The sequence below is a fragment of the Mercurialis annua genome, linkage group LG7 (genome assembly GCF_937616625.2).
Source record: "Mercurialis annua linkage group LG7, ddMerAnnu1.2, whole genome shotgun sequence".
NCBI lineage: Eukaryota > Viridiplantae > Streptophyta > Magnoliopsida > Malpighiales > Euphorbiaceae > Mercurialis > Mercurialis annua.
In genome coordinates this window covers 48,144,106-48,159,897 of record NC_065576.1, presented here as the reverse complement: position 1 = coordinate 48,159,897, position 15,792 = coordinate 48,144,106, and the positions used below count along the sequence as shown (strand labels likewise).

The following is a 15,792-nucleotide window of genomic DNA, read 5'->3' as shown; positions in this document are numbered from 1 at the left end:
AGCAGAGGCTAAAAATGCCACAAACCAAATGAACTTGAAGGTAAGAATTGGTCAATCGTCCCTTTAATCCATTTTCCAAAACAGTTTATTCACTTTTGCTCCTTCACCAAAGATAGTGTCCAATTTTTAAAATGTTTTGGACACTTAACATTTCAGACATAAAACTTCTCTTTTTATATAGAAAATCTTAAAACAATACCTTCTAAATGGCTCTTAAAAAGCTGTGAGACCGAGCACTTTTAACATCCCATTTGGCATATATATTCTGAAAATAACTTTTTAAGATGAGTTTCATTTCATAGTTTTTTTTTCTTCTAATTTTCTTTTATATTATTGTATAAAATTTAATGTACAAACTTTCTTTTTTAAAACAAAAGGAAAAGCTGTGCTAAATACCCATAATAAAGAATAAAATTTTAAGGTTTGACTAGCTATTTTTCCATTTGATATTGAGAAATAAAAGAATCTCTCATAAGTTTCAAGTTTTTTCACAAGTCACGACATCACCTTGCGTACGGTACAGAGCAATTAAACAAGTTGAATTCAGTCTCTATTGAGTTATTTTTGACCTAATTTTATAAGATATGATTTACTAAATAAAAGAAACCTAAGCATAATCCAGATTCCTTCAGCTTCACGTCATTATCAACTTACCCAACCAATAAACTAATCATACCACTAATACGACAATAAATACACTAATCTTACTATCGAAAACCTTAATTGCTTGATTTTTCAATCAAGAACTTGATGTTTCAAAAATCATTAACCTGTCGGTCTTTGCAGCTTCCTCCATGATCACTTGAAAATCCAAATGAGCATAACTCTGCAATTATATGTAACGAATTTCATTAAAATTCATTCAACAAATGTTCATTTCACCAATCCAATATGACACAAAACAACAAAAATGTCTAAGTTGGTGGTTTTGGACAAATAAACACACAACTTCGTAAAATTAGATTATTTTACCCCAAAATTTCTAAAAATGACCCAACATATATTAACAATATCCATTTTTTGGCAAGTTTTGAGTAAAATGACACATCTTGGCCAAATTGTGGGTTTATTTGTCCAAAACCACCAATTTGAACATTTTTTATATCATGCGCCAAATTAAAAGGGTAAAAATGAAACAGCAAAGGGTCAACGCGCCCCCTAAACTTGTGACACGGGGTCATCTAACCCAATTTATACTTTTTTGAGCAACTAACCCCAAAACTCTTCAATTTTGGGTCAAATAACCCATAATTATATTTTTAAAATGTGTAAAATATAAATCGGAGGCGAAGGATGCAAAAAAGTAATTAGATATTTCTCTAATTGTTGCGATATAATTATTTTAAATCTATTTTTTAAAATAAAAATATAAATTATGGGGTTATTTGACCCAAAAATGAAGAGTTTTGGGGTTAGTTGCTAAAAAAAGTATAAATTGGGTTAGATGACCCTATGTCACAAGTTCAGGGGGCGCGTTTACCCTTTGTTCAAAAATGAAATGTTGTTGAATATTCATGAAACCTCACAAAACAAAAATAGGACTTATAGCAACCCACCTGCAATAATTTAAAGCATGCTTACTTGATTTATTCTCCTTCTGTAAATTGCAATTCTAATCACCAATTCACCGTCAATAAAGCTCTGCATGGAAACAAATTAAGTTCTGCTTCTCATAATCTAAAAGAAATCTGCTCAGCAAGAGCAAGAGCAATGCCTTTGATTAACCAATGAGAGTTCCAATTATGACACGCCCTTCAATTATTATGCCTCCTATAGTTTTATACGACAGCATATCGAGAATTCAAACGTTAGGTTGCTTCTTTTCCAGCAGATTTCATTAATTCCATCTGTGCAGCTTCTATAAGGACTTGGAAGTCTACCTCACTATACCTTCCCCTGCAATGATACAAATCAGAAAAGATTCAGCTCAACGATACGGTGAGTTAGGAGTCATCAGCTCAAAGTATTATGTTGCTAATAAACAAATCCAAAGGACTATAATGCTACATTTATAACACGGAAAAAAGGACTAACTAAGCCGGGATTGCTAACTATACCAATTGAATACTAATAGAAGAAAAATATTGTCTTTTATGTATAATTTCCCGGTTCTAATGTGTCTTCCTGAGATAAATGACATCAAACATCACAGGATTAAGTGAAATTATCGAGATGACAGAGAAGAATAGGTAGTTAAATTTCCAAAATACCAGAAATGAGTTTTTGACCAAGTTGCAGATGGATAGGCTGGGCTAGGAATGCCATGCATTATCCTTGCTATGGATCTGGGGGTAAATTTAACATGTGAGTTGCTCTGCAGAAAAACCTGTATACCAAAAAAACAAAGGCTTTCAACACACTCTGAGTTTATTTTAGTAATATGAATCAATTTGAGCAAATTCATACCTTTATATCTGCTCGCAAATATGGGCTGCAAAAAGTTTAATTTTATAAGCAGTGTTATGATACAAAAATACTCCAATAATAGGAAAAATCATATTATATGAATAAACAAGGCTAAATGTTTGATTTTAATCTTAGTATATAAGAACCCTGCTATTCATTTCTGATTTGCTCTTGGTTGGTGTAGGCAAAAAGGGTCTTAGCTTACCTACTTTGACGCATCTTATTTGAGATATCACATCCACTATCATCTTTGAAGTAATCCAAAATCTTTCTCTGCAAACAAGGTGTATGGTCGGCATCACTGCAACCTTGCATCTTGTCACACTTGTTTATAGAAAAAACTGCAGCATTGTACATTGCATCTAACTTTCTGACCTGATTTTATAAAACCAACTATAAATTATTTATAGATTAAGAAGAAACAGAACACTTCCCACTCAACATTAAAAAAAAAAAAAGGACAGTGTCTAATTTTTTATTAACTCAGACAGTGATGAAATGATCTAATGGCTATTATTGAAAGATGATTTGAAAACTAGTGACTCTGTTTCTGGTGGCCATAATGAGTTTTAAGTTCATCACCAACTTACACTAGTATCAATTAATCGTGTTGTCAGCTTGTCACAGAGAAATATATTCCAAAGCCAAAAGCGTAAGAGCCAATTACCTTAAGACATTCAATCTCTGATAACCATCTTGTAAGATGGGATGAGAGAGAGCAAAAATCCCCAGGAACTTCCACAATTGAATAACAAAAAGCCGGATCCTTAGCCTCGTACGTTACTTCTCCCTTCAACTGAAAAAATCACAGGAACAAGTTAAAAGAAGAGTTTTATAGCTACCACTCTATACAAACAATAAATTTAGTTTTATCTGTAATAACCAATCTGAAGATTACAGTGGCATGTTAGGAATTTTTTTCTGAAAAGGTGATAATTTCAAATTAAAAATCCAAGAAAGGTAAAAAATTACAGGAATTGCTAAGGTGAATGCTCAGTTGCTCACTGTGGTGTAAATTCTGTTTGTTGACTTTGTTCCAATTAAAGAACACTATTTTCAGAAATTACCAGTAAAAGATAATGATATTCTACCAATAAAGGACACCGTGAGTATGATCATTTCAGTTTCAGACCATCGTCAGGATTGATTCATAAGATTTGACCTTAGAAGGCAATTTTCCAAGTACATCCAACTGTCAGACTTCTTGCAAAATTGACATCAGATTCAGGATAGTAGTCATTTTCTTCTCTCAGGTGACTAAAGCAATTCTACTAACTTTCTATTAGTAGATTGATGGTCAATTTCTGGTAGCTACATTACAGTATCATAGCACTGACAAGAGGAAATGAAAGCATGGGTTGCATTCATAACTAAAACCTTTAGATTCTGCAAGTGATTTGATAGTTCAGCAGTTGTAACCCCGATACTGTTCGCAACAGTAGGTATGTCGAACACATATTGCCCTTGCTTTGATTCAGACCTATAACATTATTAAAAAAAATTATCTTAGACTTGGAAATAATGTAATCTTACCATTTAGTCACAAATCATAACTACTTACTTCTTCAGAATTGCTGAAACAACTATATCCTTGTCAGCCAGCAGCCCTGGGGCAGTCTGCATTTACATATCTGATGGGTAAATAAATGAATACCATGAATGATAACAAACAAATAATTTTGCGAGTTAAAGACCACAATCTACTAGGACGACTTAGAATAAATCAATCATAAAAGACTGAAATATCTTGACACTATAGTAGACAGAGAACCCTTTGAAGCTAATAATTATCAGATTCAAGAGGCTTGTATGTTTTTAAATAGACTAATTATGCTGTCAAAGCACAATAAAGGAGTCGATTACATACCAAATGTGATAATTTCAAACTGCAATTTCAACCAACCTTATAGAAATTCAAAGTGCAAGTTACATTTAGCTCTGGCAGTAGACGCAAGTACTGCACTTCACCTAACTCCAACTGTGTTAAAAGTGTAACCATTACCTGCCAAAATAAAATAAATGTGGCTCTTTAACTAAAAAAAAAGCCAGAGAAATTCTTATATTAATTAAGGTGGCTACACCTCAAATTTATTAGAGTAGGCATGTACATGGTATGTACCTCTTCTTTCATATCAAATGTTCGAGATGCAGAATCTTTAATTATTGAACAAATAGTCCCACATGTGCAGTTGGTAAACACTGCAGTTAGAAACTTGCTTACAGTATATTCATCTATCCCATCACTAAGAATACAAAATCATAAATCAGCTCCAGATATTTATATTATAGAACCTGTAAACAAAAGAAAATTTCTGCACCTGTGCATAAGACTTCGAAGCTTGTAGTAAGTGGAATCATCAAAAAAGAGATGGCAGTAGGACAATTTTCCATTCCGTCCAGCACGTCCGGTCTCCTAAAAAGCAAGAGATTAATTTCATTGAGTGAAACATCATGCAGAACATATCTTCTAGCAAATACTGTGAAGGAACAGACTTTGACCTGAACATACTCTTCCAAGCTTTCTGGCAGACTATAATGAATTACCTAAAACATAATTCCAAAAATCACTGCTCTATAATGATGAATTCAGAGAAAGGCATACATATGGTAGTTGCAAAGATGCTCCTCAGAGGGCAGCTAAACATGTAGCCATTTAATCTCAATTAGGAAATGCTATAGTAATTGTAGAGAAACCACAAAAATGAGAGTACAGCTTATGTTCTTACAGCTCCAACATCTCTTTTGTCAAGCCCCATGCCAAATGCTACTGTTGCGACAACCTTTATTTACACATTCAAGTCAGAAATTATAGAAATGACAGTCACTACATCGAATTATGAGTAAATGTAAAGAAATGAACAAAACTTCTCACCACGCTAATCTTGTTAGAGCAGAATAATTCCTGTGTACGAGCACGTTCCCTAGAAGGAATAGCACTGTGGTAGCTCTAGATATATATAGAAACATAGTAAAATTACAAATTATCAGTTCTTTTTTGACAACAATGATATGAAGCAATTATAAAATATGCGATTTATGTTTATAGAACTAACCTTTGCACATATATTGTTATCACATAAATATCTGCTTACTATATCAGTTTCAAACTGCAAAAGGCGAACATGCAATGTTAAACATCACTGACTGCTATTAAATTTTCAATAGTTTTTAACAGAAAGGCCCATGCTAGTAAATTTACATTCGTGTGCAATTATTTGGAAATGTATCATGATACCCATATATAGTAGATACAAGTCTACTGCAAGTAAAATTTACGTTCTAGGCAATGCATTGTTATTAAAATAAACGCGTGCCAGGTGAGACAGCCCTTTTCATCTAATAAAGTTATAATCGAGTCAAAAACCTCAGCCATTTAATGAGATAACCTTGTTTGGATAAAGACTAAGACAATCTAATTTGATGCAGTAGGAATTACAAAATGACTTTGAACAAACCATTAGGAACGAACAAGAAATAAGTGTTTATAATAGATTACCTGAAATTTGCAATACACAATGATACTCTTGACCTCCTTAAACTGTGAAGACTTGATCAACATCAGCAAATCTTTCATTCTATTAAATATAGGACATTAGTCAATGACATGGTATAAGTTCACTTAAATTAATCAATCTAAAAAGAAAAATCAAAGCTTAGAAAGAACCATGTAAATATACCTATTTCCACTCAAAGAAACAGATAATTTTAGGTTATCCCTCAACTGAGAGTTTTGAACAAGATTGGAGGAAGGAATATCTAATGAAGACATGACAAAATTTAAAGTTGTGGTAGTGGCAGTTGCAGTCATTGCTAGAATGCATCCAACTTTGAGACTAGAACAAAGTAAAGATGCCCTGAGCCGCATGTATGAGGGCCGGAAATTATGAGACCTATTGACATGTTAACCATTCGAATAAGTTAGTGCATGACCAGATGACTGAAATGAATACAAGAGGATTAGCTAAATAAACAAAACGAAAAGATACAACATAAAAGGCTAACCATTCTGAAATACAATGAGCTTCATCTACAACAAGAAGTGATACACAAGTGGCAGAAAGAAACGACAAGAATTCAGTATTTAAAAACCTCTCCGGTGAAACAAAAAGCACCTGATAAGCAATAAAAACAGCATATCATAACAAAACACCTGATAAGCAATAAAAAACAATGCATTAACATACAATATAAATGTATTAAGCAATTGGCAATTCAGAAACATGCCATGATGCCTTACAAAAACTCACCTTTATGGTGCCTTCTTGGACTAACCTGAGGGTCTCAGCAGCCTCTTCGGCAGTCTGACTACTGCACAAAAGACCACCACGTATGGCGCTAGGCAGATGTTTAAACTGATCAATCATTAAAGCTACTAATGGACTCACAACCAACGTAATCCCCTCCAAAATAACAGCCGGTATCTGATAACAAAGAGATTTACCAGCACCCGTCGGTAAAACCAACATGGTAGACTTCCCATCAAGTACCATTCTAATAGCTTCCAATTGCCCCTCTCTAAACGAATCATAACCATACATCACATTCAACAATTTCACCAAATTCTCATCCGAACCCTCATTTCTCACAGCAGAAACCGACTCATCAACCGCCTTATCGCCCTCCTTCACCGCCTCCTGTTCTCCACGTATAATTCTCGAGACCAATTCGCCCTCCTCATCATCACCGCCGCCATTTTTATCATTCCTTTTTTTATAACTTTTTCTTCTATAAGATGACCTAGTTGTGGTTCTCTTCTTGTTCATAAACTTACGGTTATTAAAATTTCGATTGATGTTAAGTTTGACGAAATTACCTTCACTGCCGTTACTGCATTTCCGCAGCTTTGCCGGCGGCGGTAACGGCGCGCTACCTCCGATTAAATTGAGATGATGCTTCTTCTTTAAGAGACTGCTGGCTTTAACTTCTTGATTAACACAATCGGAAGACGATGAACGGCCAGGATTGTTTTCGATTGGCTCGAAATTGAGAGACGATTTTTTTAATTTTGTGAACGAGGCTGATTTTGAGAAGTAACCGGCGGGTAGGGTTTCAATGGAAAGCGGAGAAGAACTATGGTTTTGAACGAAACGGTGACGGATTTGGAACGGGAAGGTGGAGACCGGTGAAATGTATGGTTCGGGTTCCGGTTCTGGTACAGGTTCCGGTTTAGGAGGTGGTTTTTTTGAAGTGGAGTTGGATTTGAGTTTGGTTTTGGATTTGTGAGAAGAAGGTAAAGGTCGTGGTGGAGGTGGCGGTGGAGGAGAAGGCGGAGGTGGAGTGGCGGAGATGTGAGAACCGTCGGAGTCGGTGTCGGAATCCATTTTGGAGGGAAAATTATAAATTCGACTAAACCCTACTACATATATGATCGACATTTTCCCGCCAAGATGTTAGAAAGAATGTCTGATATGCCCTTGTTTAGATTTTTATGTGGGGCTGGGCCAAGCCCGTTCATGCTTAGACAAGCCAGGGAGGATCAGATTAAATATAAATTTACCACTTGAAAATTATATGTAATGAGAAAATGATATCAATTTGCCCCCTTAATTTATTAATTTTTATTGTTTAATATAAATTTTTAGATATTAGCCCCTTATTATTATTTTTAAAATTAATGCATCTATAGAGCGTTTGGTTCAAATGAATATAATTGTGTATGAATTATTCAAAAATTCATTTAGTAACTCTATATTTTAAGTTTTATAGAATCGATCATGTTAATGTCAAATTAATTACCAAATTAATTCTACACTAAAATTGAACAATACAAAGGGTTATTCTAATTGATAAAATTTAAATAGTTCAAAGGACTAATTAACAAAAAAGTTAATTTTGATGTTAATTATCCATCATGTACAAGTTGGAATCAAATTAATATTTATATCGTTGGTGAATGGTTATAATTTAGTTCTCTCGTATCTTTTTCCTATGAAATGACTTGTCTAGTCAGAGTTTAAATATTTTTTTGAAATAAGTAATCCTCAAATTTTAATTTTTTAATATAGTAGTAATCTTAAATTATTTTTATATATTTTAGCAAGTTATGGTACAATAACAAAATATATTTTTAATCTTGAAATTCTAGAAGACATAATATGAAGTTAAAGCAAAAATGGAAATTTTAATAATACTAATAAATAAGAATGATTTGATTTGATTCACACTCTCTCTAACCAAGGACTTGAATCAAAGTTGAGGAATACCTAACAAGAATGTGGCAAAATGGAGCAGGAACAAACACAAACTCTCCACTGCCTTTTCACTAATATCAACCTACTAAACAAATTTCAAAAAGTAAAAAAACTTTACAATTATGTCACCAACATATTGGTGGTGATTCTTACAAATAAATTTGTAACCAGCCCTTCAAACACATCAAAACAATAAAAGTATCTAATAACATACATTCACTCAGTTAATTTCTTCTCCATGTGGGCTGGTAGTGAGTAGCAAAGTTCCGTGGAGGACCATGTCAGCGCCCGGGGGCGGATATGAATAGTAAAAAAACACTTGTCACATTATTGTGCAATTACACTTGGATTCCAGCTTTGGAGGCTTTGTACAGTCCATGTTATTAGGAAGGCCGACGTTTCGTACCATTGCTCCATTGACATTTTCGTCATTCTCGGTTTTCTTAGATGGCGACTTTATACCCAACTCCATATGTTTCTGTTTCACTTTCGGGGATTTTGATGGTGTACGTTTTCCAGCAGTTCTGCTTCGTGAATCCTTTCTATCAGCCGTGGACTTCCCGAGAATCGTAACAGTTGGTCTAGAACCTTCTAGAGGTCCCGAGTCTTGTTTCTCAATGGCTATCGTTGCAGCCTTGTAGGCCAGATCGTGGACAATGGAGCTACAAAATAGTATTGTATCGGTTGCTTCTTCCAGGGTTAAGCTTCTTGCCTTGCTTCCTCTATGAATCATTATAGTTGAATCATCTGTCACAAGCAAAGAATTTGTCAGAGAATCAAACTGGATTTCCCACGTTAAAATTGGAGTTAGCATAAGATTTGCTACACCCACATGGCAACTGCAAAACATCATTCTATAGATACTAGTACAAGAGACTAACATGTGATTGCAGAATCTATCTTTGAAAGTGCAAAAATAGTCATATGCGATACTAGGCGCCTAAGTTTGGTGTTTCGAACACGACACTTCAATATTAACATAGGAAACATTAACTTAACACTGTTTCTCCGTGTTCATGTCCACGTGTCTCGTTTTCGTGTATCCATATCCGTGCTACATAGCAATGGGTATGCTAAAACCAAACCAAACCAAAAAACATCAATTCAGTTTTTCGGTTCGGTTTTTGGAGTAAAAAACATCAATTTAATTTTACTGCAAACCGAACTGACTGGTGATTCAGTTCAGTTTAAAAAAATTAAAATTTTGGTGCAGTTCAGGTCGATTTGAACAAAATGCACTCCTGTAAATATATGCAGAATAATCACATTCACCAGCGATTTGTGTTCAAGTCAATTTAGCTACACATAACATGGATAAATTTGGTTGAAAATGCAATAATAAACATACCCGATATGCCATGCCCATGATCCGAGATGTTATTCTCCAGGATAGATGCAGAGTCATCCTTGTCTGATGGTAGAGGGACTGAGATGTCCTGAATTTCTTTTACTGTTCTTTTTAAATTTTCAGAGACATCGTCGTTTTCTGAGCCAGGACTGCTTTGACCATAGTTCTCGGTCTCTATTTCTGATATTGAGGCTAAAGAACTATGTGTGGGAATCCCCGCGTTGTTTAGTCCATCAAGACTAGTGTTCAACATGGTATGGTCGATTTCTACATGAGGATCTGGAGGAATAATCGATGTTTCTATGTCTGAACTGCTTATATTGTTTGGCAAATCATCTTCCTCTTCTTCATGATTTCGGAATGAAGATACAAAATTTCCTTCTAATTGGATATTATCTGCCTGGCACAATTCATCTGATGTAGAAGCATCCGTTATTCTATAATTCTCAATCTCTTTATGAGAACCTTCCTCGGCTACTATTTCGTCAATTTCTGTGTTTTCTGAAGGCACCAAATTTCCACGAGAAGCTGCAGTCTCTGCTTCTATTCGATCATGTGTAATATCACCAACAAAAGCCTCACTGTTCTCGTCATGAGTACTTGTTGCAAGACCTAAAGCATGATAAGCTGGGTTCGAAGTTCCAGAAAAAGATGACCCAGCACTTTGAGGTCTGTCATATTTGTAGTTTTCCATCTCAGATTTCTTGCCACTTAACTGCCGCAGAACACGAGTTTCTACTTGCTTAGCTGAACCGAAATCAATAGAAGATGAAGCAGAATTACTGCCATGTCCAATGGAGCTTCTCAAACTGTTTACACTCTCTTTAGTGTAAGAGAAATCATCACATGAAATGGTAGAGGCAATAAAAGTCCTGGCCTGGACAACAGGACCTTTGCTACTGCTTGACCTCTTAAGCAGTACAGATATGCCAGCACCTTCCGAGACATCCATTTTAAGTCTTCTGTGGTCATTAGGTTGCGTCAATTCATGAGCACCAGAGTTACTATCAGATCGTCTATGGCTATTGATCCTCTGCTCATCTCCCTCCACCAGTGACCTAGCAAGAGAACTTTCTTGGGAGGAACTCTGGCTTTGCTCTTGATTTGAAGTTCGCCCATGCTTGGCATTTTGTTCTTGTCGGGTAATTCTTTCCTCTAACTCATCAAAAACGTGTGACAGGGAGCCGTGCACGGCCAGCTGTGTTGGAGGCTCATCAAATGATTTGCATTCTTCAGAAATACTAGCAGACAACATGTGGAAGTTCTCTGTAGCTACTAAAGATGTTTCTGAATTCGTGACAGCCATGAGATTGTCTTGTCTACAGCAATCTGGACAAAGATCTAAGTCATTTTTCACCATTTCAATGAAGCGATATCTGCTTCCACATTCAGTGCAAATTTTTGTGTTCTCGTGACTATCGACTTCTGAAAAATCAGCTGTGTGTAAATTCTCAGATTCATAACTGACTTCCATTTCAATCCCCTGGTGCCTAAACTCTTCAGAGTCATTACCAACCCGAAAGTGAAGTGGACCGTCATCAGTCTCATGCCTAACATCCCTATTTAAAGCATCCACCTTATCAAAGGAAAACACTTCTTCCTGAGCATTAAAATATGTTGCTTTCCTACTATCAATAGCCACATCTTCCTGGTGGTGATCACTCCCTTCAGTATCATGCGCAAAATTGATACCTTGATCAGAACTTGTGTTGCTACTTGTGGTAACTGACGAATTCCTGGATATCAAAGGACGATGTACGGAATTCCCTTTTCCAACATAGAATGTTGAACTGGGCACACTAGATAAGAGTGGTCTGAACATGTTCTGAGGACTCTTCCGATGATCCTAATTATAATCAAGCAAAAGGATCAATATACTAACACTTCATAACTGTAAATTAACAGGCAAAGAAAGTACAGAAAATCTTAATTTCTCTATCTAAATGGGACCTCAAAAGTATGACTGTTTTGAGTTTCTGATAAACTGCATAACCTCTCTAAACTCCAGATAAAATTTCAATAGGACAAAAAAAAAGGACAGCTTAATTATTCTGATTCTTTCTTATTATAATGAATCCATTTCTTATTTATTTTTCCTCAGTTACAAAGAGGCTGATTTTGTTCAATATTCAAAAAAAAGTTCCACCCTTTTCTTTTCTTTAAAAAAAGGTGGAGATTTTTCGAATAATCTCAGATAGGGAGAGCTTGAACTTACAAAGGCCTCACAGTCTCGCATTTTCTTTAAAATTAGAGTTGGCTTTCTTATGACTTAACTTTTAAATTCTTAATAGTAGGAGTTGCTTACAAGGAACACTAGTTTACACATTTTGGTTTTAGATTTAAGTAATAGGATGACAAAGGCGGAATCCATTTGATGTTGCTTTAGATTTTGGCAACATTGCTTATAAGGGAAAGGTTGTGAAAATAAGCTTGAGTATGGAATCATTGCTACACAAGCTATCTAAATTTTTGTGCAGTTACTCTAGTACTGAAGAAACTACCATAAGATTTCAGTATTAATATCATGCTAGAGAAGCTAATTGCTACTAATCCTAAGAACATATTTTGTGACGTTAATGTCGAGCAACATAAAACAGGATAATGAACAGCTTAAATTATCATTTCTAGGAAACACAACTTAAGTTGCAGTTAACCACCAAACCAAAGGCACATTTTTAAAACTTTTATACTAGTTAGACATTTCAAAAAGAAGATGTCTTCTAAAGTTCAATCATAAAGGACACGGTTCAACTAAAATGGAGCAAAAAAATACCATTTGACGAAGTGCAGAGTCAAAGGATCTCTTTGGAGCAGAACTTGGTGATGATATTCTCGTTGACTTCTTAGAAATTGCCATAGTTCTATTATTTGTAAATGTACTTGTCTTCCTTGCAGCTAAACGATCTAAGCTGCCCACATGAATGGATTGCATCGAGTCCACATCATCATCACCAGATGAGGCAACAGATCCACGACTATGTGAGCTAACCCGATCTCGATCTTGGCTATGCGATGAACTAACACTTCTAGTAGCAGTTGGAGACATTGATTGCCTACCAAATTTTGAAGCTGACTCCTTGCCATTTCTGGATGCTGGTGAGGAACCCCTTACGTATGACGCCGGTCGATCTGCCAGGGAAGTGCGAAGATTAGGTGGTACTTCAGAAGGAAAACCAGGGATATTTGATTGCCACGCGCTTATCTTTGGCGATGCAGAGTTCCCTCGGCTTGTTCTTACAGGGGAAACTCCCCTTGTTCCTACAGGGGAAACCCCCCTTGTTCCAGAGCCAGTGCTTGTCCTTCTAGGAGTTGGAGTCGAAGACCTTGTAGCAGGTGTTGATGCTTTACTCGGTGGAGGGGAAGGTCTGCGTGATGGAGTGACAGGCCGTTGACTATGAGTTGGGCTAGAATGAGGTCCCAATGACTGCCTTCCCCTGGATTGAAGAGAACTGTTACCAGACCGAGGTGATGGACTTAAGCGATTTGGACTTGCACTGCCTCTACTGCTCCTATAACTCTTCTCCATCTGCATATGCATTTACTCTCATAAGCAGTTAAATTGAGAAGATAAAACTTTTTTCTATAGAACATTTAGTAAAATTCCATTAAACATAATTGCAATCTGTTCTACAATGACCTACCGTAGATGATCTTGATATGGTAATAGGCTGGCTCCTAGTTCTACCCCTGGATGGGACATTAACTGGTGGCGGTTCATCATCCAACGAAGGAAAAAGAGGAGTCTCGGGAGGAGTTAATAACCTTAAAAATCAATAGCACCGGGAAATTCATCATCAGCAAGAATTATGAAAAGCATGTATAAAACCAAAAATGCTTGATGCAAGTATAAATTCATCATCAGCAATAATAAATTGAAAGTTCAGAAAGTATTAGAATAAGAAAATCACAACCCACCAATCATAGTCATTCTTCTCCCCATCGGCATTAAGCATTTCACTACTCTCTCCCCTCGCAGGAACTGAAATTCCAAGCTTGAAATCCGAAAAGTGTCTCAACTTCGACGCTGTACACAATAGTTTCCAAGTCAAGAAACCAAAAACAAAGCAACACCATCAGCCAAAAGAAACAGACATATATAGATTATTGGTCAGACTCAGTAACAGAAGCTTACAAAATGTATCTTCAAAATCATCAGAAGATTGCAGCAAAAAATCCTCCCTTTCTCTAGACTGCATTTCATTGAACAAAGCCAAATCATCATCCTTCCCCTTAAAAACCAAACCGCCTTCGAGACTCCGACCCCGCTTATGATTATCCCCTCTAGGATCCCTCCCCGGAGAATATCTCAATGCTGGAGAAGGAGGCATATCTCCACTACAAACTAAAACTTCCCAATCAATACTTTTCACTTCTTAACCTAAAATCACCCATTTCACAAACCAAATTTCTCAACTTTTTGGGGGAAAAAACAGAAAAACCTAACCTTGAACTCAAAATTTCAGCTTCACTAACTAAATTAACTTCCAAAAAGACTCAAACTTTACAGTAATTCAACCAACATGGTAACCAAAATTAATCACTTCTCACAACAATCTCCACAAACCCTAATGATCCCATGGTACCAAAAACCATGAAATTTCACAACTTTTCAACCTCCACCCCATACCCACAAATTCATACTCAAAATTTCAACTTCCACCAACCATAAAAACTGAAATTACTACCCACCAATTCAAGCTCAGTTAAACTAAACCAGCTTGACTTGAAGTCAAATTAGCTTCAAAACAAGTTGAAAACTTGTTGAAATTAATATAAGATCTTAAATTAAACAAAAGAAACAAACTTTAAATGGTAATTACAATGCCAAGAATGTTTAGTAGTAAAGTTGGATCTAATGGGTGGTTTTAGTATGCAGATCGGAGCAGAATATTAATTACAAAAACTAGGAAAAATTAAAAAAGTTTCTAGCTTTCTCTCTCCTCCGAGAAAATGAGAGAAAATTATACTAGAAAATTTTGTAGTGTATTATACTAATAACTAACCTCTCACTATGCTCTCTTTTTTTTTTCTATTCTGTGTTGTTTTTGGTGCTGGATTTTGCTTGTTTCCTCCTTTAACAAGCTTTCATTTATTTATTTATTTCTAATTTTTTGCTTTTTCTTTTTCTTTTTCTCTTAGATTTTTTTTCCTTATTATAGTTTGTACTTTTTTGAAAAGATTAATTATATTAATAGCAGTTTAGTATAATATTTATAGTGTGATTAGATAAAATTAATTGATTTTGATGAAGCATAGAGAATATTTATTTTAAGTATTTTTAATATTTTTGTCCGAAGAGTTTAACTATAATAATAAGGCTTAACTGTCTAAAAAATCACAAATTTTAGTTTAATAGGAATTTTCAATTTTGAAAAATTTAGACATTAATTTTTTATTTTTTATAATTTTATACATTGAGCAATTTTTCTTCAAAAGAATTCTGATGTGAACACCGAGACAGTGGATATTTCGGTATACATATCGGCTTTTTTCTAACGGGAAATTACTCGGTATTTAAAATTGTAAAAAAATAATAGTTCATAATTTGTCAAAATTAAAATTTCGTATTATATTTTGAACACGCACTAACCAAGCCTAATAGTAATGGTAAGGGATTAGTAGATTCTAATATTATAGTTGTATTATATTCTGCTGACTAGATATAATTGGCTTATCCATTTCTTCTAAAATTTAGTCAATAGGGAATAAAATATAATTAATTAAAAATTTGATTATACAAAAGCTAAAACATAAATAAGGACTTATCATTAGTAATGTCCACTAATAGAAAGAAATAAGAAATGATGTCGTTTTAATTGGTAGGTGATAAAGAAAACTTAAAAGGTT

The 15,792-nt window shown here is 35.1% G+C and overlaps 2 protein-coding genes across 4 annotated transcripts; both read right to left on the bottom strand.

Annotated features, from left to right (window-relative positions):
• Positions 1–409: 409 nt before the first annotated feature.
• On the bottom strand, positions 410–7,761 carry LOC126655436 (ATP-dependent DNA helicase Q-like 5). 3 transcript variants are annotated; one of them, XM_050349624.2, is made up of 19 exons: positions 6,654–7,761; positions 6,409–6,518; positions 6,084–6,296; positions 5,903–5,981; positions 5,460–5,513; positions 5,279–5,353; positions 5,133–5,186; positions 4,906–4,950; positions 4,725–4,819; positions 4,526–4,649; positions 4,310–4,408; positions 3,968–4,023; positions 3,784–3,886; positions 3,074–3,202; positions 2,612–2,781; positions 2,407–2,431; positions 2,211–2,326; positions 1,557–1,896; positions 410–826 (listed from the first exon to the last, which is right to left on the bottom strand). In XM_050349624.2, exons 1-18 carry the CDS (start codon positions 7,725–7,727, stop codon positions 1,809–1,811), a joined length of 2,709 nt encoding a protein of 902 aa, XP_050205581.1. In that variant the 5' UTR covers positions 7,728–7,761; the 3' UTR covers positions 410–826; positions 1,557–1,808. The 3 variants fall into 3 exon arrangements, with proteins under 3 accessions (XP_050205581.1, XP_050205580.1, XP_050205582.1); XM_050349623.2 differs by having other exon boundaries at positions 1,582–1,896; XM_050349625.2 differs by lacking the exon at positions 410–826 and adding an exon at positions 2,058–2,124 and having other exon boundaries at positions 1,807–1,896.
• Positions 7,762–8,507: 746 nt separating this feature from the next.
• On the bottom strand, positions 8,508–14,992 carry LOC126655232 (uncharacterized). Its single transcript, XM_050349301.2, has 6 exons — positions 14,078–14,992; positions 13,861–13,969; positions 13,587–13,707; positions 12,719–13,471; positions 9,946–11,791; positions 8,508–9,344 (listed from the first exon to the last, which is right to left on the bottom strand). The coding sequence occupies exons 1-6, from the start codon at positions 14,271–14,273 to the stop codon at positions 8,920–8,922; spliced, it is 3,450 nt and encodes a 1,149-aa protein (XP_050205258.1). The 5' UTR covers positions 14,274–14,992; the 3' UTR covers positions 8,508–8,919.
• Between the last annotated feature and the right edge of the window lie 800 nt (positions 14,993–15,792).